This window comes from Mirounga angustirostris, unplaced genomic scaffold, assembly GCF_029215605.1.
Source record: "Mirounga angustirostris isolate CCGP_5_RB_7025 unplaced genomic scaffold, mMirAng1.0.hap1 SCAF_10, whole genome shotgun sequence".
In the NCBI taxonomy this organism is placed as follows: Eukaryota; Metazoa; Chordata; class Mammalia; order Carnivora; family Phocidae; genus Mirounga; species Mirounga angustirostris.
In genome coordinates this window covers 127998602-128019216 of record NW_026991718.1, presented here as the reverse complement: position 1 = coordinate 128019216, position 20615 = coordinate 127998602, and the positions used below count along the sequence as shown (strand labels likewise).

Below are 20615 nucleotides of genomic sequence, written 5' to 3'. Positions count from 1 at the left end.
GCTGCAGGGTCATTGCCTTTGCTGTTCCGTCCACCTGGAAAGCTCTCTTAGCAGATCTTCCTTGTTCACGGCTGTGTAAATGTTCCCTCCTCAAAGGTCTACCGAAAATGGTCTCTGCCCTCACTCTGTACCCCCCACCCTGCTCCGGCTTCTTCCTTGCCCCCCTCACACACTGCAGTCACGCTTGTCAGCAGTTTTCCTGGTTCCGCCTCTCCCCAAGCAGAAGGTGAGTTCTTGGGGACAAGCCCTTGTCTGTTGTGGTCACCTCCGCGGCACCAGGAAGCCACCGTTTGCCGAACAGACACCCAAACCCTGCTTCTCTTCATCAAGTCCCAGGAAGCGTGGGCATTCACCTGCCGAGCCTGCTCCCGACCCTTCAGGAGAAGGTCTCAGGCCCCGCCCACAGTGGGGTTTCTTCCAGGCCTTTCGGGGTTCTCTGATGGCGGGAACGGCAGTAGAGACTGGAAGGAGAAGAGGAAAGGAGGGTGCGAGGCAAGCGACCCTAAGAGGCCGGCTCTGCGGGGGCCTCCGGGAAAGCCGTCCAACCCAACCCCCAGCAAAAGCGCAACTCCTACCAATTTCGAAGCGAGGCGTCGCTCCCCACCCGCTGCCTGTGCACCACCGGGTGCTGGACCCCGGGCCCCCAGGCCCCCCAGGCCCCCCAGCCCCCCGGGCCCCGGTGTGAGCGCCCGGCATCGGCCGGGCCACGCGGCCCCGGGGGGAAAGGCGCCTGGCGCGGCAGGTGCCGTCGCTGAGAAGTTGGCGCTGCCAGGCGCGTGCAGTCCCCGGCCGGCAGGGGCCCCAGGGGCCCGAGGGCCCGGTGCACTCGGACCTCGCGGGAACAGCACACGACAGGCGGCGTGCGGCCCCCAGAAGGTTGAAGGGCGTGCGGCCCGCGGGCCCGTGGCGCTAGGGGTGGGGGGCCGGCCGGGCGCCGGAGCGGCGGGGGAACGCACGTGGAGGGGCGCGCGACCCCGGGGCGGGCGGGCGGGCGGGGGGCGGTGAGGGCGGGCGAGCGCGGCGGGGCGCCGGGGCGGGCGGCGGGCGGAGGGGCGGCCCGCGCGAGGGGCGTGCAGCGCCGGCCGGACCCGGGCGGCGGGGCGCACCGGCGCCGCGCTCTCCGCCGCGCGCCCACTCTCCCCGCCCCGCGCGCAGCCCCTCCCTCCGTCCCGCCTCCCGCCCCCCGCCTCCCGCCTCCCGCCCCGCTCCCTCCCTGGGCGGCTGCGGCGCGGCGCTCCCGGCGCACTCGGAGCCCGGCGGGGACCGGGAGGCGGAGGCGGGGCGGCCCTGGGTCCGAGTGCGGGAGCTGAGCCGGGCCCCGGGGCCGAAGTTTGCCCGCGGCTCCGGGAGGCGGCCCGGGCGGCTCCCAGCCCCTGCTCGCGCGCTCGCCGGGACCCGCCGGCCGGGCCAACTCCGCCGCGGGGACGCCGTGACGGGAACTTGAGGTGGGAACTTTGCGCGCGGCGGCCGAGCCGGCGCCGCCGAGCCGCCCCCCGCGCCTGCACGCTCGGGCTCCGGGCTCGGGAGCTGGGGGCTGCACGTGGCCGTGACGGCGGGCTCCCCTGCAGGGGCCACCGAAAGCCGCGGCGCGGGGAGGCGGGGGCGACCGGGGACCCGGGAGCGGCTGCGGGCGGCGGCGCGGGGCGCGCTCGCCACCGTCACGGCGCGGGTCCGGCTTCAGTTCTTCCCGAGCCGTCCCCGGGGTGCGAAGTGCTGGACGTGCTCCGCCGAGGTGACGGGGCGGGGGGCGCAGCCTGGCTGCGGCGGCGGTTTCTGGATCCCGGGGGGGGGGGTGGAGCGGGGGCTGGAGGGAGTGTTGGGGGGAGGTGGAAGAGGGGGCGCCGGTCTCTGGCTTATTCACTCCATCCTTGGGCACAGGATGGAGCATCTGCACCAGCGGGCTTTATTAAGTCATTCATTTACTCAACTAGCTTTTACTGAGCGCCCACTGTGCGCTCGGCGCTGGGGATCCCAAGACAGCTGTGTTCGCTGGAGGCTCTCGCATCTCGTAGGAAAAGTGGGTGGTCGCCTCCTCAGTCTCAGGGGCTCCATACCCGGCAGGGGCTCAGCCTGGATGGCCTGGAGTCTTTGGGTAAGGAAGGAAAAGAGAGAAGTTCTCTCATTCATGAATTGGACAGAGATGGGTTGAGCACCTACTGTGTGCTGCTCACCCTGCCAAGTGCCCAACATATTATTTCATTCATTTAACGAACAGTTACTGAGGCGCCGAGCTGAAGGAGAGGGATGGGATGGGGTGGAAGCATCTTGCAGCTTAGAGAGAAGTAGGGTTTAAGCCCCAGCCCTTGCTTTGAGGGGGCCCCCGGCCTGTGGCGTGGCTGACTGCAGCAACCCCCAGGTGTAGAGGCAGAAGCAGAATAGCCTTTTCTTGGTTCATGTAATGCAGTCATTCTCAAAGAGAGCGGGAACGCTGGAATAGGTTCTTGGATAGGAAGAAAATGTCTCCAAAAAGCTCCTTAGGGGAGGCTGACCGAGGAGAAGGGGTGTTGAGAAATACTTCTCTAAACTTACTGATGAATGCAGGCTCCCACCAGTAATGGTTTATTCAAGTTGTCTGTTCAGCAGGCATTTTCTGAAGCACTTAAAGGGTGCCAGGCACCAAAGTCCCCCAGAGGATGAGACAGACACGGAGACCCCTCCTTTGCTCGTACCTTGAAATAAGGGCAGGGGGAGGCGCCATGAGGGAGCAGGAACTGCTCTGATTCATTGGGCGGGGGGTGGAGGGGCTCCTGTCTCGATAAGTCTGAGCAGAGGTTTATTCACTAGGGTGTGTCTGATACCCCCACACATGACTACAGTCAGAGTCACTGTGGGGAGCAAGTCTCCGGGGGAAGTTTGGCCAACGCTGGGGCCAGGGGACACTGTGGGTCATGTGGCCGGGGCCCGCTCTCTTTCTTGAGTGGATTTCTTGGGTTCTCTGGACCTGAGCTTGGCCCCGGTGTCCTCTGTCCCGGACCTCTGCAGAGGCCCCTGCTGAGTGGGGAGTGAGGGAAGGTGTGTCTGAAAGATAGGCTAGGATGGCCCCTGGGGATGGCCCTTATGGGTCATTCCCTAACGCACCCCATTCCAGTGGAAAGATGTCTGTCGCGGGACACACCCCAAACCCGTGGGGAGCTGTGAGTGGGCTGGACCCAAGGCAGCCTTGATCCCTGTCCCAAAGTTTGAGAACGCAGGCTGGGGGCACCCTGCAGCCTGGTCAGGACAGATGTGGGAGCCAGGCTCCAGTCCCGCAGCCGCTTTGAATTCTCTGCGTGGGACACACAGCTGGGCCCCTGGCAAGAGGTTCGACTGATGCCCCCAGGGAACGTGAGAGCAGAGAAATGTGTCCTGGATGCAGGGCTAAGACACTCAAGCCAGAACGAAGGAATTAATAATCCCCTGCACCCCTCAAAAGTGTCTTGACTGGGCTGTCCTTTCTCCACCTCCCCTTTCTGAATACATGACGAAGCGTCAGCATTTCCGGTCGCCAAAGACATAGGGGTCTGGGAATCCACTCTTGGTTGATTTATTAAGCCCAGAAATGGAGTCCCTGGGTGGAAAATGGTGGCTGGAAAAGCCGCTCTACATAGAATGAATAACAAGGGAGAGGCAGGGAAGGCTAGCCTGCAAGCACTCAATCACTATGGGCCATTTCGATGATATAGCAGACAGTCCATGGTTAACAAAATCAGAACACAAAGTAACGTGACACAGACAGGATCTGCATCTTGCCTCGGATTTGTCCCTGCTCTGTGGTGACTTCGCCTCACACCTGCGTCTCCCCGGGCAGGCATGTACATCCAGGCTCCCCCTCGTTCCTCACTGGGCTGCCAAGGCTTGCCGCAGACACTGCAGCCTTAACACTTACCAAGGAAAAAGAACGGAGGGACTGCGTATGCAGGTGTCCCCTTCCGGCTGCCCAAGGTCCCCGCTGCTCCCCCAGCCAGTTCCTCCACTAATGCCTGCGGTCCCAGGTTTCCCGCTGCAAGGAGGCAAATAGAAAAGGACCCTTGGCTCCCACCCCAAAACACCTCCTGGTAGAAGGCAAATGTGCATTGGCTGTTATTTTGCCAGAAGCAAAATAAGGAGGCTCCGGAGGCCACTTGGTCTTTTTTATGGGGGGAGGGGGGAGACCCTGGCACATTTTCTTTTGGGGGGCAGGTGGCAATGGAGGGAAAAGCCCGGCTCCCAGCAAATACGTCACTATCACCAGTGTCTTGGGCCCCAGCTCTCAAGAAGCAGGGCTGAGATCCATCTGGCATGGTTGCATGGCGATGAGGATGGACAGCAGGGAGCTAGGAAAGACAGATTCTCCATGCGGGTGACGCTGGGACCTGGGCCAGCCTACTGGCTGGATCCATTTTGATCACAACGTTTTAATTGGGAATTAATGCAGCATGACCTGCCTCTGAGTCGGCCCAGCCAAGAGCCCTACCCCTGACAGATGAAGCCACAGTGGCAGGGGAAGGGCAGCGTGGGGAGATCTCAGAGTGAGGGAACGGCACAGGCTGAGAATCGTGGTGGGAGAGGAAGAAACCAAAGCCCGAGTTGCTCAGGAGAAAAATGCTTTTCTTTTAGGAAGTTGCCTCTGAGCTTGTGTTCGTTCCCTCCTGCCACGATATTAGCTCCAACGTAGTGGCTTAATGCAACACCAATTTAGCATCTTACAGAATGGGGGATCAGAAGTCAAAAATGGGTCTCCCTGGCCTAAAATCAAGGGGTCGGCGGGACTGTGTTCCTCCTGGGGGAGAATCCATTTCCATGCCCTTTCCAGCTTCTAGAACCTGCCCGCACCCTTGGCTCCTGGCCCCACATCACTCCAACGTCTGCTTCCACCATCACATCTGCTTCTCCGACCCTGACCCTCCTACGTCCCTCTTTAAGGATGCTTGTGATTATATGCGGGGGCTCCCCCTGGATCATCTCCCCACCTCAAGATCGTTGATTTCATTCATCACACCAGCAAAATCTCTTCTGCCATGTGAGGTCACACATTCTCAGGGTCTGAGGATTAGGACATAGACCTCTTTGGGGGCCCATTATTCTGCCTACCACAGGGGTGTGCCTCATCAGTTTATGTTACAGATGGGGAAATTGAGGCCCAGCTGAGTGAGTGACTTGACATCAGTGCGGGGTGAGAGGAGCGCCAGCACTGAAGCCCCCCTTCTGGAAAGTGTTTTCTGCCTCACAGTCCTCCTCTAAGAAAGGAAATGCGAGGGGAGGCGCCAAGCTTGCTACCCAGAAGCCATTCTAGCAAACACAGGGCCCTAACATGTGAAGACACAGCTCCAAGCGCTTACAAGCAGGTGTGATGATGACCCCAGTTGATAGCTGAGAACACTCAGGCACAGAGAGGTGAAGTCATTTTTGTAAGGGTGCACAGCCAGGAGGTGGGGAAGCAGGCAGGCAGCTGGGCCCAGGGGCCACCCCCTCACCTCTGAGCGGTGTTTACAGCACAGGAGGGCTCTTCTGCCCGGAGGCCAAAATGGCAACTCAGAATTTGACAACACCAGGGCTTTTGTTGATTTCTTACTCTGCTCGTGTGCAAATACACACAGGAATAAACGTGTTTCCCCCAGCCATGGGCAACTGCCTGCTTCTCCCCATCACGAAAGACTTTCCAAAAGCTTGTCCCTAGACATAGAGAGGAGAGATCCAGTCCCTAGCTTGCTGCAGGTGGCGGAGACCTCCCCCTTCCCCTGGGAACCAGTAATCCAGGGAGACGGTAAAATGCAGAGGTCAGAGAGTCCTACGGGTGTAGATTGATTCTGGCTTTATCACCTATATCACCAGAGTCCTGAGTTTTTATTTATCAAAGCCTCGATTTCTTCATCTATAAAATGGGGGTGTTAGTGATGATGCCTGGCACGGCTCCGTGGATTAAGCCTTTTAGCACAGCACACAGCACTTAGTACGCAGTTAAGGGTGGCTGGGATGGTTGTCGTTATAGCACCGAGAGAGTGTTCAGCACTGTCTCCGCATCCCCCTTCCCCCTCTCAGAAGAGGGACAGAGAGCTCCGTCCCAAGGGAGGGGCACAGGACTGGAAGAACAGAGCCAGGCGAGACCCCGGGCTTGTTAAGGATCGGGCTTGTTAAGGATCGGCTTGTTAAGGATCAGTGCACACCAGTTTATGGAACCCGTTCATGACCTTGACGGGATGTGGCCCTGGCGGTGAGCGATTGGGCGGCACTGCTAATCCCTGCAGCAACCCCCCACTCACCGGATCCTCCCAACAGCTCTGTGAGGTGGGCACGCTTCTCCCACTTTACAGGGAGGAAAGAGGCTCGGAGAGGGCCGGCGAGTCGGTGGGTGCCGATGGCTGTCTCAGGCCAAAGGGTCATTAGCAGGAGCAGCTGTGGTGGCCAGGCCAGCCTGATCCGGACCTTTGTCCCATCCCGCTCTCCCCTCCTACCCCCACTCCCAGGTCTAGCACCTCCACTCGCAGCAGATGCTGACCACACAGCGGCCTCTGCCACTCAGAACTCCTTATGGTTTGATGACCGTTTATCTTTGGAAATGATACTCAACCCTCCGTCATAGCTTGTGCACGTCATCTTTTTCCCAAGGAGAAGGAAAAGAAGTTGCATGGGGAGTTTCAGCAGATCTCTGGGCTCCCAAAGGGGAATTGGATCAAGGCAGCCCCAGTGCAGAAGATTTTTCTCTCAGAACGGAAGGGTTTCTCCTTCTCCAGTGAAGTTCCCCAAGATTGGGACCCACAGAGCTTTCCAGAACCCCCAAAGGGGTGGAGAAGTTGGTCAGAAGGCTCCCCACCAAAATCCAGAGCAGCTCTTGCAGCCCCCGGCCCCTGAGGGGGTGTGGGCTCTAGGTATTCAAGGCACCCTCTCTGTCTCTCTTGAACTTGAGCATACATGAGCATCTGTAAGGGAGCCTGTCAAAAATGCCAATTCCTGGGCCCCCCCTCAGGGATTCTGACTGGGAAGGTCTAGGGATGGTCCTATGAATCGTCATCTCCACTGAGCACTGGGGGCAATTCAGAGCCTCGTGGCTTGGCTGGTTTCGTGCTCTTCATTTCTCTTTACCTGGATTAAATCCCAGAGTTGTATTAACCACACTCTTCACTTCATGCCACCCATTCATCACCGGCCTGTGCCAGGCTGTCTTATTCATTGTTCCCTCGTTCCACACACCACCCTCCCTTGCTTATCCCCTGCCCCTGTCCTGCCAGGCACCCTCCCCGTGGTTGATATAGATCCTTCCAAGTGCTTGAGTCTTTGTCAGATTTGTAATGTGTGTGTGTGTGTGTGTGTTCATTTACATAAATAGCACAGTGCTATAAACTTCTGTTTCTTTTCCACTCGGCATCATGCTTTTAAGAGCTAAATGTGTTGCTAAACCTACATCTAGTTCAATGCTTCTAATTCCTGTGCAATGTATAGGAGTCCACCATCTGTGTCTACCACGACTCACTTGCCCATCTCACCCCACCCCCCACCCCCCACCCCCTGGGCCCAGAATGGATGCCAGGGGACCACGGGGAACACGGGACAGGCATTCTTGTCCTTTAGTCCTCTCTTGGATCTCAGTCCCCAGAAGCAGACCCTGAGTCAAGGATCTGAGTACAAATACTATATTATTGTGTGCCACAAGCCCTCTGGCCCCAGGTCTGTTCTCACACCCGGGACTGGGATTCCTGGCTCATACAGCAGCAACATCCTGCACTTCCCTCAGCACCCCGATGGCTTTCCCTGAGGCTGTACCAGATAGTACTTCCTCCAGCAGGGAGCTCTGGGGGCCAGACAAATGCTGGGTTCAAATCCCACTGGATCGGTTCAAGAAAGGAGTCACCCTTGGCAGGTGGAGAGAAAGAGGACAGACCTCCCTCATAGTTAACGATACAGCAGGTGTCTGTTGAAGGTCCCTTTGTGTCAGGCATTAGGCCAAGCACATCACCCAGGTCATCTGCCTTGGTCTTCACCATAACAGGGAGGTAGAAGCTATTCATATCCCCATTTTACAGATGAGGATAGTGAGTCTCAGAAGTAAGACATGACTTGCCCAAAGTCAGAGTGACAGGCCTTGAACCCAGGTGTTCCTGATTTCAGAGTGCATGGGCTCTTCTGCTTCCCCAGGTTGGAGTAGTCAGCAAGCTGTCCCCCAAGTTGGAGTAGGACCTGCTTTTTCTCAACATCCCCTGTATTACTCTTCTGAGTGGCTGAAAACAGCACAAACTTATTACCTCACATTCTGGGAGACAGAAGTCTCAAATGGGCCTTATAGGCGTCAGCAAGCTGCATTCCTTTCTCGAGAGCCCAGGAGAGAATCAGGTCTTGCCTTTTCCAGCTTCTAGGGGCTGCCAGCTGTCGTCAGCCTGTGGCCCCTTCCATCTTCAAAGCCGGCAGTGGCCGGCCGTATCCTCCTCACACTGCATGGCATCCGACACACTTTCCTGCCTCTCTCTTCCATCTTTTTTTTTTTTTTTTTAAGATTTTATTTCTTTATTTGACAGAGAGAGACACAGCGAGAGAGGGAACACAAGCGGGGGGAGTGGGAGAGGGAGAAGCAGGCTTCCCGCCGAGCAGGGAGCCCGATGCGGGGCTCGATCCCAGGACCCTGGGATCATGACCTGAGCCGAAGGCAGACGCTTAACGACCCAGGTGCCCCTCTCTTCCATCTTTTAAGGACCCTCGTGATGGCTTGGGCCCCGGAGAATCCAGGATCATCTTCCCATCTCAAACGCAGCTGATTGGCAACCTTAATTCCTGCTCACATGTAATTGAACCTATTCACAGGTTCCAGGGAGGCGCAGCACTCCGCCTACACGTCCCCCCCAGTGGTGTCTACCTGCACTAACCAGGCCTGGTGTGGAGTGCAGCTTCAGCAGGGAAGTGGGTGCTGAGTGCTGGGCACAGGGAGCGCCTCGGCCTCTGGGTTTTGCCATTTCTCTGCTAGCCTGGCCCTCCTGCCCTCTGCAGCCCAGCCAGGTCAAAACTACCAGCTGAAACTCCCACCACACACACACACACACACACACAATCGTCAGGACAGCTTTGATATGGTCCAACTCCGTCTGTCCATCCATCCATCCATCCATCCATGCGAACCACCCTCATGCCTGCTTTCTCTCCCATCTGCCCATCTGCCCTCCTGTCCATCATCCCACAACCAGCAAATGCTGCCTCTTACACAGGTCTCATCAAAACTCCACCTAGTGTCTCCTCAGTGCATGGCACCCCTGGAATCCACGCCCTCCCCCCTCACCACACTCCCCTCCCACAACAAGTCTTAGCCCCAGTTCCTCCAAAGTCCATCCGGAATGCAGCCAATTCTCCAGTCCCCTCCACTGGCCCAAGACTTAGTTGACTCTTTCAAGAATGACTACAGAGAATTCCTGCCTGGTTTCCCCAGCCCACCCATAGTCTACTCCTGAGGACACCCCCCCCACCATGGACAGTAAACCCCAGCCCCTTGTCATGGCCCACTAGGCTCGGTTCCGTCTGGCGTCTGCTGAATTCCCCACGCTCAACTTCTCCCACCTTCCCCTCACTCACTGCACCCCCCCCCCCTTGGCCTTCTCTGGCTTGACCACCAAGCCCACCCCCAGGTCAAGGAGCAAGTTCTTCTCATTCCCTCAGCCTTAGACACCCTCCTCCAGGTCCTTACAGGGCTGGCTCCTTCCCATCCAACCTCAGCCCGAAGGTTGTCTCCTCCAAGAAGCCCTCCCAGACCCCTCTAGCTCCTGTTGCCATCATGTTCTTGCTCTATTTCCTGAAATGATCTGTGTACTTACTTAGAGACCACCTCCATCACTCGAATGTCCGCTCCCTGAGGACAAAGGCTGGCCTCTGCTGTGCCTGTAGATCTGACCCAGGCCCAACACGTGGTAAGTGTTGAATGACATCTCAGGACTCCTCGTCATCCTCAGTATCACAGCCTGTTTCTCAAACGGCTTTCTCTTCCCAGTCATCCATAGACCCTCAGAGACAAAATCACTAAAATCAATCATGCTCTAGGACTGACAGACCTAACACTACAGAGAAATGTTAAAAGACCAAACTTCTCATGAGGGTATCAGGCTGAGTGAAAAGTGGCATTGTTTTCCAGAAGCAGGACTTTGGGGCCTGTTTGACTTATAAACTTTGCTCAAGACTCTAGAGTCTAGCATGCAGAGCCATCCCCCCTATACCCATCAGACTGGGTGTCCCCCCAAGACCCAAGGCCAAGGAGAAGTGTGCCCATTCCTCATTTGGCATATCCCAGCATCTGGCCTTCTGTGTGCAAGCAACCTGCATGACACGGGTTTTTTCCTTCTCCGTGCTAAACAGTATGCTGGGACAGGATAACTTTCCACGTAGGAGATGCTGAGGCTTTAACTCACGAATGACAGGGGTCATGAGAGGAAGAAATGAGGGATCACTAACTGGGGGAGCTTTATGCCAGAGGGAGAGCTGAGAGCTTGAAAGAAGACATTCTGTCTGTAAGAGGTGATTACAGCCGAGGGGGTTTCACAAGGGCTCTTCGGCGCTTGCAGGACCAGAGGAAGATTCCTTTTCTTCTGTCACCATTCTTGCCAAACAGAATGTCACTTTTCCTCTTGTCTTTGGTGGCAAAGATAAAGCAGCAGAGCTGAAAAGCGGTACCACTCATGTGAAGTGCCTGAAAGGGATTATTCTCGCTCTTCCAAGGGATTCCAGCAGGCTGCGCCCGAGGAGATGGGTTCCAATTTTAGGTGAAGTTAAGAAACATTCTCAACACTCTAAAATCAGATCATTTTCATTTCAAGTGCAGGTGTACCTAGTTTTCCAGAACCTAATCTGTGAAACTGTAGCTTTCCCCAAAGATAAATGAGTGGAGTGATGATTTGCTTTTTGTAAAAGGATTTCTGTTAGGAAGGATCCTTTTTCAGGTGGAACCCCCCTGGCTCCTGCTGCACGCTTTCTCGTCCCTACAGGTGTGTGTGCACGTGTGCGTGCACGTGCATTTTCCCAGCACATGTCCATGGCACAGATCGACATTCAGGTATTGGAAATGGAATTGGTAGACTTTGCTCCTACTTGCTTCCATGGAGGAGTAGGCTGGAGGGAAGGATGGTGATTTTAAAAAAGCAGAGTATTAGTCTTACTTTTCTATGGATCAGCTTCATTCCAGAGAGCTCAGTTGCTATAATCTGGGGGTCTCAAACTCAAATGCCTACAGGGGCCAGGAAGGAAACATCCATGAGTGAAGGAGAGTGGGTATTAGGAAGACAACAGGGAAGGGTGGGGACTGTGGTAGATTGCCACATGCATGCCCTGCCAACAGGGGGCAGTCATTTCTCAGCTGGAATTTAGGCCAAATGTTGCCAAATTGTCTGATTTTTCAAGAGAAACCAAGAATATAAATTTTTACAGAAATTTCCTCAATTTTCAAAATCCTCTCCAAGCCAGGCAGAACATGTGTGAACCAAATTCAGCCCGTGAGCTCTGAATGAATAAGCAGTGTCATCCTAGTAGTACATACCCTTCGTTCGCTTTGAGAGTTGGGAAGGAAGGAGCCTGTATAGGTGGATATTTTGACCTCAGGTTTTCCGAAGTATCTTCCTCATGTTGGCCTCATTCAGCAGCTACTTCTTCGAGCTCTTACACTGCTGGGCACAGAGATTCAGAGCTGAGCAGAGCCCAGGTCTTGCCCTGCCGAGCAAGCAGTCTCATAAAGGAACCAGGCTTGCACACGGTTATAGTTAAGGATAATGATGCAGGTACAGGGGTGGGAGGACTTGATTTAGCTGGAAGAGCCAAGGAAGTCTTCCTAGAGGAGTGGTCATGCCTGAGCAGTTCACCCCTATATCCTCAAAACGTTTGATGATATATGAGAACCATGGCACTGTTGTGATCATTATGCATTTCTTTGGACACTGCCCCTTATTTATGGCCAATGATCTAGGTTTTCCACTTATGGAAGCAATACAAGGTGCCCCTTTAAGGTAAACACAAACAGTAATAATAGACAACAGTGACTGAGTACCTACTATGTGCCAGGCACTGTGTTATAAAATGCTCTTACGCACGTAATTCATGGATGCTTCTCAGTAATCCTTCGAAGTAGGGGAAATGGTTGTACCCACTCTACAGATGAGGAAATTGAAGCAGATCAAGGTTAAGGAGCATGCCCAGGCCATGAGGCTCCAGAGTCTATGCTTATATCCACAAGTGCTTGGAAGTCCAAGTTCAGGGTGCCCACGTGGCTGGCTTCTGGGGAGAACTCTCCTCCTGGCTTGTAGGTGGCTGTCTTCTGTGTCCCCACGTGGTGGAGAGAGAGGGAGCTCTGGTGGCTCTTCCTCTTCCCATAAGGGCACTGATCCCGCCCCTCACGACCTCAGCTAAACCTAATCACCACCACCCCCCACCCCCACCACCACCAAGGCCCTGCCTCCTAATAGTGGCCCACAGTGGTCAGGCTTTGCCCCTGTGAATCCGGGAAGGGGCGGGGGCGGGGGCGCGGGCACACGGTTCAGTCCCCAACAGCGAACACCTGCAGAGGCGGCGCGGGCAGCCCAGACTCGGGCCTCGCTCAGGGTCTTTCCTCCCTTCTCCACCCCAGGCGCAAGGGGGATGTGAAAGCCCAAAATGACCCTCCTACCGGGAGACAACTCCGATTACGACTACAGCGCCCTGAGCTGCGCCTCGGACGCCTCCTTGCACCCGGCCTTCTTCCCGCAGGGCCAGTCCCTCAAGGGCGTGTTCTACCGCCGGGCGCAGCGGCTGCGACCCCGACCCCCGGCCCAGGACGCGCCCCGCCAGGCCGGCCAGCCCGAGGACCGGCGGCGGCAGATCATCATCAACGTGGGCGGCATCAAGTACTCGCTGCCCTGGACCACGCTCGAGGAGTTCCCGCTGACGCGCCTGGGCCAGCTCAAGGCCTGCACCAACTTCGACGACATCCTCAACGTGTGTGACGACTACGACGTGACCTGCAACGAGTTCTTCTTCGACCGCCACCCGGGGGCCTTCGGCACCATCCTGACCTTCCTGCGCGCGGGCAAGCTGCGCCTGTTGCGCGAGATGTGCGCCCTGTCCTTCCAGGAGGAGCTGCTCTACTGGGGCATCGCCGAGGACCGCCTGGACGGCTGCTGCAAGCGCCGCTACCTGCAGAAGATCGAGGAGTTCGCCGACGTGGTGGAGCGCGACGACGACGAGCCGCCGTCCAGCGAGGACCCCGGCAGCGAGGGCCCGGCCGAGGGCGAGGGCCGCCTGGGCCGCTGCATGCGGAGACTGCGCGACATGGTGGAGAGGCCGCACTCGGGGCTGCCGGGCAAGGTGTTCGCCTGCCTCTCGGTGCTCTTCGTCACCGTCACGGCCGTCAACCTGTCCATCAGCACCCTGCCCAGCCTGCGGGAGGAGGAGGAGCAGGTAAGAGCCACAGCTGCGTGCGGGGGAGGCTCGTTGAGGGGAGGGGGGGGTCCTCTGAGTTCAGGGGACAAAGCAGTATGCAGGACCCCTCTCTCCAGAAGCCCACCTCCTTCACGCCGGCGCGGCCACCTCCACCAGGAGGCCTTCCCTGACTGCGCTGGCTGAGCAGCATCTCCAGTCCCTTCTGGCATTCTGCTTGACATGTGTGTTGTCCACCTCCACGTTCCAACACCAGCTCCGTGCCTGGCCTGCTCTGTGCCGTGCCCCCAGGGTCTAGAACAGTGTGGAGCATGGACAAGGCACTCTGCCACTCCGTGGAGGGAACAGATGAGCGAGTCCAGGAATGATGTGATTTATGATGAGCCTGCCCCTGAGCTAAACACATGATAATAGATCATCAACATTTACTTCACCCACATGAGCCCTATCTCAAGCTTCCTAATTCCCTTGTTTAAAGATATCCCAGAACCATTTTCTGGGTCCAGCATATAATTTTTTATTGATAGTTGTGCGTGTGCGCACGTGGGCTCTAAACAGTGAGGGTCTCTGTGTTAAGCAAGAGAATGTGTGTCAGGTGTTTACTCTGTGGGCTGACCAAGGTGTGTCCTGGATTCTCGGCCGGCAGTTACTAGCAGCCAGGGGCTGGGCCATAGTTCTGCCTACACCTCATGTTCTCAGCAAACCTTCCAGCAACCCCGTGCGGGAGCCGTTCTCTTGCCCAGCTGACAGATGAGAACAGTGAGGCAGAGCAGCTTGCCCAGACCCAGGTCTGACTGAATCCCGGTTCTGTGCTCTCGAACAAAGAAGTACGAACCCCACAAGGCAGCCTGGGACTTCATATACCCCTTCGGAAGTGTGTGATTGGCCCACATTGTGCTCCCTAAAAATTGTACTTGCTTGCCAACATTTGAAAGTAAAGTGTCTTGCATTTAAAAATTCAAACTCTCAGCTTCTCAAAATGTATACGGTCTGGCCCCCTGGCCTGCAGTCCACACGGCAGCTCTGGGTGGGAGCTGAGTCTATGGAAAGTGTGTGCTCCCCAGTTCAGCTTCCTAATATATGAGACCTTTGGGCCTTTAAGTTGGGACCCTTTCCCCACATGGGGGTGGGGAGGCAGGGCACGGGGCGGGGTGGGGGGGGGGGTTGGCGGCAGTTCTAGAAGCAAGTTGTAAGACAGACCAAAACATTCCAACAGGTACCAATTATATAGGCGATGGGGAAATAGGTACGGCTGTATGAACTCAGCATAAAGATCATGCCAGCCAGCATTTAATGAGCACTGGCCATGTTCACTGCATGTGCTGAGCGCTTCACATGAACTCTCTGATGGAACATTGGAACTACTCACCAGGGGAGGGTTTTTCCGCATACATATATAACGGAGGAGGCAACAATGGCTATTGCATTTATAATACATGGGGGGGGACGGGTTTCTGGCACTTTTTTATACATTTAATTTTTAAAGTGAGTTTTAAAAAAATAACACTCAACCAGTGAAATTAATTTTTGATAAGCAGAAGGGGGAGTGATGAGGAGGGCGGGGCTAGAGCCCAATGGCCTGAATTTGAATCCCATTACGTCCACCCTGGCTGTGCACCTGTGGGCAAGTTACTTACCCTCCCTGTGCCTCAGTAGGGTTGCTGTGCAGAGGGTCAGCTCACAGTGTTGTGAGGATTCCGTGAGTGAGTCCACGGGAAGTGTTTGGAATAATGCCTGGCGCTGGAGCATGCAGGCGGTGCTAACTATAAGGATTACATGCACCTGCCAAAGAAAGAGCGAGCAGATGCTCATCATTTGAGACCTGTCTGGAAGTACCTGTACATGGTATAAATTTTTTCTTGGCTCCAACATATGCAATCCTGGCTTTATCAGGAAAATACTAATAAAGCTACAGTTTTATTCACCTTCTGACACTTGCTTTTTTTTTTTTTAAATAATACTTGGACTTTTTCTTGATTCAGTGATAATGCTGTTCTTTGACTTCATTTTTTTTTTAAAGATTTTATTTATTTGACAGAGAGAGACACAGCGAGAGAGGGAACACAAGCAGGGGGAGTGGGAGAGGGAGAAGCAGGCTTCCCCAGGACCCTGGGATCATGACCTGAGCCGAAGGCAGACGCTTAACGACTGAGCCACCCAGGCGCCCCCTTTGACTTCATTTTGGAGACCAGTGAGGTTCACTGTTTCACTTGCTTCTTGAGCACACATTCGAGTGCCTACTATGTTCAGGCATCACCTGCCATGCAGGGTGACCAGAACGAGTTTTCCAGCTACAAGGACTTCAGGTCCTGTGGAGAAGGGACAGTGACACCCCTGTGACCATAAGTGTGACACACAAGCCAAGGGGGCTCTTATGAGAGGCCCATCAACTGTGCTGGGGATACTTGGAGGGGGCCCACTCCTGGAAGGCTTCCTAGAGAAGGAGGCTTCCTATCCCAGAGGGCTGAGACCTCATGGCCCACCGAGTACTAGTTCATTTCTGCAGCCTCTAACTTATTCCTAGAGTGAGAGCTCCAAGGCAGGACTACCAGAACCCAGCTGTGCCCAGGAATGGCAGATGCCCCAGGCTAAAACCATGTGTGCCTTTCCACTCTGTCACAGCCCCCTTTGAGACCGAGGTCCAAAGCCACTGGGGACAGTCTCCTGTCCAGTTCCATGGCAGACCAGAGAGACAAGCTGGCAGCGCGCATGCCAAATGCAGCACACAGATAAGTTTGAGTGGCCCACAGATTGTTTATTTGTATTGAATTATCACAAAATTTAAAACCCAGGAGGTTTCACACAAAGCTCCAGCCTGAATTCCCCTGGCGCGGCGATCAGGAGGTACTTAGCAGGACAGCTGTGCTCTCTGGCCGGCCTCCACCCCACCTGGCCCAGCTCCCTCGGGCTCCCTTTGCCCACCTGGCCTTGGGTTGGCACCCCCATCTAAATGCCAGTCCCACGCGCTTCCATCCATCCTGGTGACAAATGTGAATTAGTCACTTGTCACGTGCTGGGCTGTTCCAGGCACTGGGGTCCTAACAGTGAACAACACACGAGCTGGTGTGGGGTGGGGGGGGCTATAAACTTCTGGGGCAAAGGGGCAGGGGAGGTGGAGGGTGGAAACAGATAATTAACATGATACATAAGTAACTTATAAAGCATTTTAAGAGATGATGAGCCCTCTGAATAAATAGAGCAGGAAAAGGGGAATCGGGGTGGAAGACAGGGGGGTGACTTTTTATTGAGGGGGTCACGAAAGGCCTCCCTGGGAAAGTGATACTGAAGCAAAGACCTGGAGGAAGGGAGGGTAGAGCCATGTGGGTATCCGGGGGAAGAGGACTCCTGCAGGGGGAACAGAAAGTCAAGGCCTGGCTTGGGGGGTGGGGGGAGCGTGGGGGGGTAGGCTGGAGCAGACAAACAAGGCAGGCAGGGGGCTAGGAAGTGGGAGAGGCGGTAGCCAGGCCATGTGTGCCCCCGGAGGACTTGAGCTATCTCCCTGAGCCATGGAGGGTGCTGAGCAGAGAACGCACAGGATCCAATTCACGTTCTCAGCATCCCTCTGGCTATGTGCGCAGAATAAACCGTAGGGACCAGGAATCCCGGGAAAGAGGTGCCTGCAACTGTCCAGGCAAGAGAGGATGGTGGCTGGACCAAGGTGAGGGCAGCAGACATAGGAGAAGTGGTTTGATTCTGGAGTCATTTTAAAGGAAGAACCAACGGGATTTCCTGAGGACTATATGAGAGGTGTCAGAACGAGGCCAAGTCTCCCATCCTGAGCAACTGGAAAGGTGGGATTGCTAAGAAGGGAAAGCACTGGTGGGCGGGTGTGCAGGAGAAACCAAGAGACTGAAGAGGCTAAGTCTTAATTGTTTCCACCCCAAAAAAGAAAAGAGAATTACGTGACACGATAAAGGTGTTAGCTTAAGGCTACGGTGGTAATCTTACTGCAATATATAGATGTATCAAATCAACATGTACACCTGAAACTGACACAGTATTTTATGTCGGTTATATCTCCATGAAAAGAATTTTTTTAAAAAACCAGCAACCCGGTTTGGGACATGATAAATTTGAAATATCCATCGGACACCCGAGGAGTGACATCAAGGAGGCAGGCCTTGTGGGGTCTGCAATCCAGGGGCAGCAGGTCTGGGCTGGAGAGAGAGAAGAAGAGGGGTCCAGTGGTCGAGCGGCCGTTGCAGGTGCCTCAAGCCCTGGGCGTGGCCAGCCCCCCCGCCACCCGCCACCAGGGGACGTGAGCCTAACTAGGACGGGGCCGGGGCAAACACAGGGCCCGGCGGGTGGCGCGGCTGACCTCTCCCCTGACCTCCCCCCTCCCTCCCAGGGCCAATGCTCGCAGATGTGCCACAATGTCTTCATCGTGGAGTCGGTGTGCGTGGGCTGGTTCTCCCTCGAGTTCCTCCTGCGGCTGATCCAGGCGCCCAGCAAGTTCGCCTTCCTGCGGAGCCCGCTGACGCTCATCGACCTGGTGGCCATCCTGCCTTACTACATCACCCTGCTGGTGGACGGCGCCGCCGCGGGCCGCCGCAAGTCGGGCGCGGGCAACAGCTACCTGGACAAGGTGGGGCTGGTGCTGCGGGTCCTGCGGGCGCTGCGCATCCTGTACGTCATGCGGCTGGCCCGCCACTCCCTGGGGCTGCAGACGCTGGGGCTCACGGCCCGCCGCTGCACCCGCGAGTTCGGGCTCCTACTGCTCTTCCTCTGCGTGGCCATCGCCCTGTTTGCCCCCCTCCTCTACGTCATCGAGAACGAGATGGCCGACAGCCCCGAGTTCACCAGCATCCCCGCCTGCTACTGGTGGGCTGTCATCACCATGACAACTGTGGGCTATGGCGACATGGTACCCAGGAGCACGCCGGGCCAGGTGGTGGCGCTCAGCAGCATCCTCAGCGGCATCCTCCTCATGGCCTTCCCCGTGACCTCCATCTTCCACACCTTCTCCCGCTCCTACCTGGAGCTCAAGCAGGAGCAGGAGAGGGTGATGTTCCGGAGGGCCCAGTTCCTCATCAAGACCAAGTCGCAGCTGAGCACCATGTCCCACGATAGCGACCTCTTGTTTGGAAGTGCGTCCTCGGACACCAGAGACAACAACTGAGCCCAGAGGACATACCCCGTCGCCACCACCAGGACACCCCCCGCTCTGCCCGCCCTCTGCGGCTTGAAGCTATTGCCTCACCACGAGATGCCCTCAAAGGCACCTGCTGCTCTGAGCGCGGTCCTGGCGCAGGACCCACTGGGACCACACCCCAAGAAGGACGTCTGCAACGTGGACAGAGGGGCCCCTACCCCTCCGCCTCCATGAGAGAAGCAGAAGCTGGTCCAGAGCCCAGCGCACAACAGCCCCACCCCCGCCCCCATGTCTGTTTCCCCCAGTAAGGAGATGGCTTTGTTCTTCCCACCATGTAAATAACATGCCCAGCAAAGACTTGCTTTATGGGTCTGCCGGGAGGGAAAAAAGACAAATGACAGCAGGAACATGTCTGTGTTTAGTGTGGATCATGTGCAATTAAAGAAAACCGATGAAAAAGAGAGAAAAATGCCTTCCATGGGGCTCTGAAGAGGGGAAGCTGTTTGCCAGCAAAGCCAGCTGGTGTGGGTACTGGGAGGACACCGGCCTGTTTCCTTCCGTCGTTCAGACCTATCACGCCCAGCGGGGTTAGAGAACAGGGAGAAAACAGATACCTCTGGGGAAATTGGCAGTAAATACTGCGTTCCCTTTCTGTTTTTCTTTGATTCCTCTCACCTCCTGACCTCTCTTCCTCCCTTTTTCCTTCTCTTCCATCCTCTGTTCTCTTCTCTTGCACCTTAGGCTTCTCAAACTTTTCCCCCAAGGCCCCGCAATGGTTAAGTGGACACCAAGGGGCCCGTCAGCATTGCCGACGACAAAGGTGAAATAGCATCGTTTTATCTTTTTAAAAATACTGTGGATTTTCTTCTCCACTCCACATTCATTTTAACATTATTTAAAAAAAAAAAAATGCTTTAAATCACTTCCCTGAACGTGAATCTAAATCTAGAGTGGGACTGATGCTTTGAGAAGGTGGGTCATGGTACCCCAGAGCAGTCTGAGAGGCACTGCCTGGGGCCCCCTAAGGCCTCCGCGTGCCCTCCAGAAGCCTCCAGAGCACCCACCCGGCTGGGATCTGCTCCTGATGCACATTAGAGAGGGGCCCCCCCACCCCCCCACCAGCCAACAGATTTACTCAGCCCGAGGGCATCAGAGCCCCTCAAGTGCTAGGACAGGGAGGGGGCTTTACCCCCCACGATATAGCCACAGCCTGGTTTCACCCTCACGGGTACAGCAACATGGCTTTCTTCATCCCATACCCACTGCTGCCTTGGCCGTGATCCCGCCCTTGGGCCGGCAGCAGGAAGCACACTCTGACACAAATCTGACCGCCTCGCCTGAGTCCACCAGGGGCCGTCCATTATATTGAGAATAAAACCCCAGTGCCCTGAGTGACCCGGGCCCTGTCCTCTCCAGCTTCATCCCCAGCTTCTGTCTGCTTTGCTCACTCCCCCCGGCCACAGGGCCCTCTGGCTCTGCCGACACACCCAGCCCCTTCCCACCTCGGGCTTTCACATCTGCGGATCCCTCTACCTGGAATGCCCTTCCCGAAGAACCCTCCATGGCTGCCCCTTCCCTCACTCCCCTGACCACCTCTCTGAAGAATGCACACCAGCACCTCCACCTTCCTCCCTCCTATCCTGCTTGATCGTCTTCATCCACCTGTCGACCTTCCAAGTTGCCCCATGTATTCCCTGCCACTCAGTTACGGTCTGTCTCCTGCACAAGGAGCTCGGCGCTGCTCCCGCGCTCTGAGTCCCTACTGGGCAACGCAGCTCACCGCTGGCTCCCAGCACCTAGCCCAGGGCCTGGCAGCTAGTAGGTGCTCCCGAAACGGCTGGGGAGGGAATGGATGGGAAGGGAAGCGGGAAAGACAGCCAGGAAGTAGAAAGGCCTTGGAGCACGTCCTCTCTCTGGCTTGGGTGGGGAGGCATGGGGACCTCAGCACGACGTACACACAGTGACGCAGAGTGGAAATACCATTTGAGTCACGAGGGCCTTGTTAAAGTTTCCCCCGACACCTGCTGCCCGTGACTCACGCCTGAAAAGTAATTCAGCTCTACCTTCCCCAGCCTGGTGGGTGTCATAGCAATCGGGTGTTGCCGTCATGGTAATAATACCTTAGATTTAGGGAATGACCTTCCTCCCCCCCGCCAAAGTGGCTGTGAGACATGCGACAATTGAAAAGCCTAAACAGACA

General features: G+C 56.1%; 1 protein-coding gene across 2 annotated transcripts; it reads left to right on the top strand.

Moving 5' to 3' along the window:
• The first annotated feature begins 1217 nt into the window (after positions 1–1217).
• On the top strand, positions 1218–18873 carry KCNG1 (potassium voltage-gated channel modifier subfamily G member 1). Of its 2 annotated transcripts, XM_064573354.1 has the most exons (4): positions 1218–1445; positions 9751–9839; positions 12536–13344; positions 17672–18873. In XM_064573354.1, exons 3-4 carry the CDS (start codon positions 12562–12564, stop codon positions 18440–18442), a joined length of 1554 nt encoding a protein of 517 aa, XP_064429424.1. In that variant the 5' UTR covers positions 1218–1445; positions 9751–9839; positions 12536–12561; the 3' UTR covers positions 18443–18873. The 2 variants fall into 2 exon arrangements, with proteins under 2 accessions (XP_064429424.1, XP_045739843.1); XM_045883887.3 differs by lacking the exon at positions 9751–9839.
• Positions 18874–20615: the final 1742 nt, after the last annotated feature.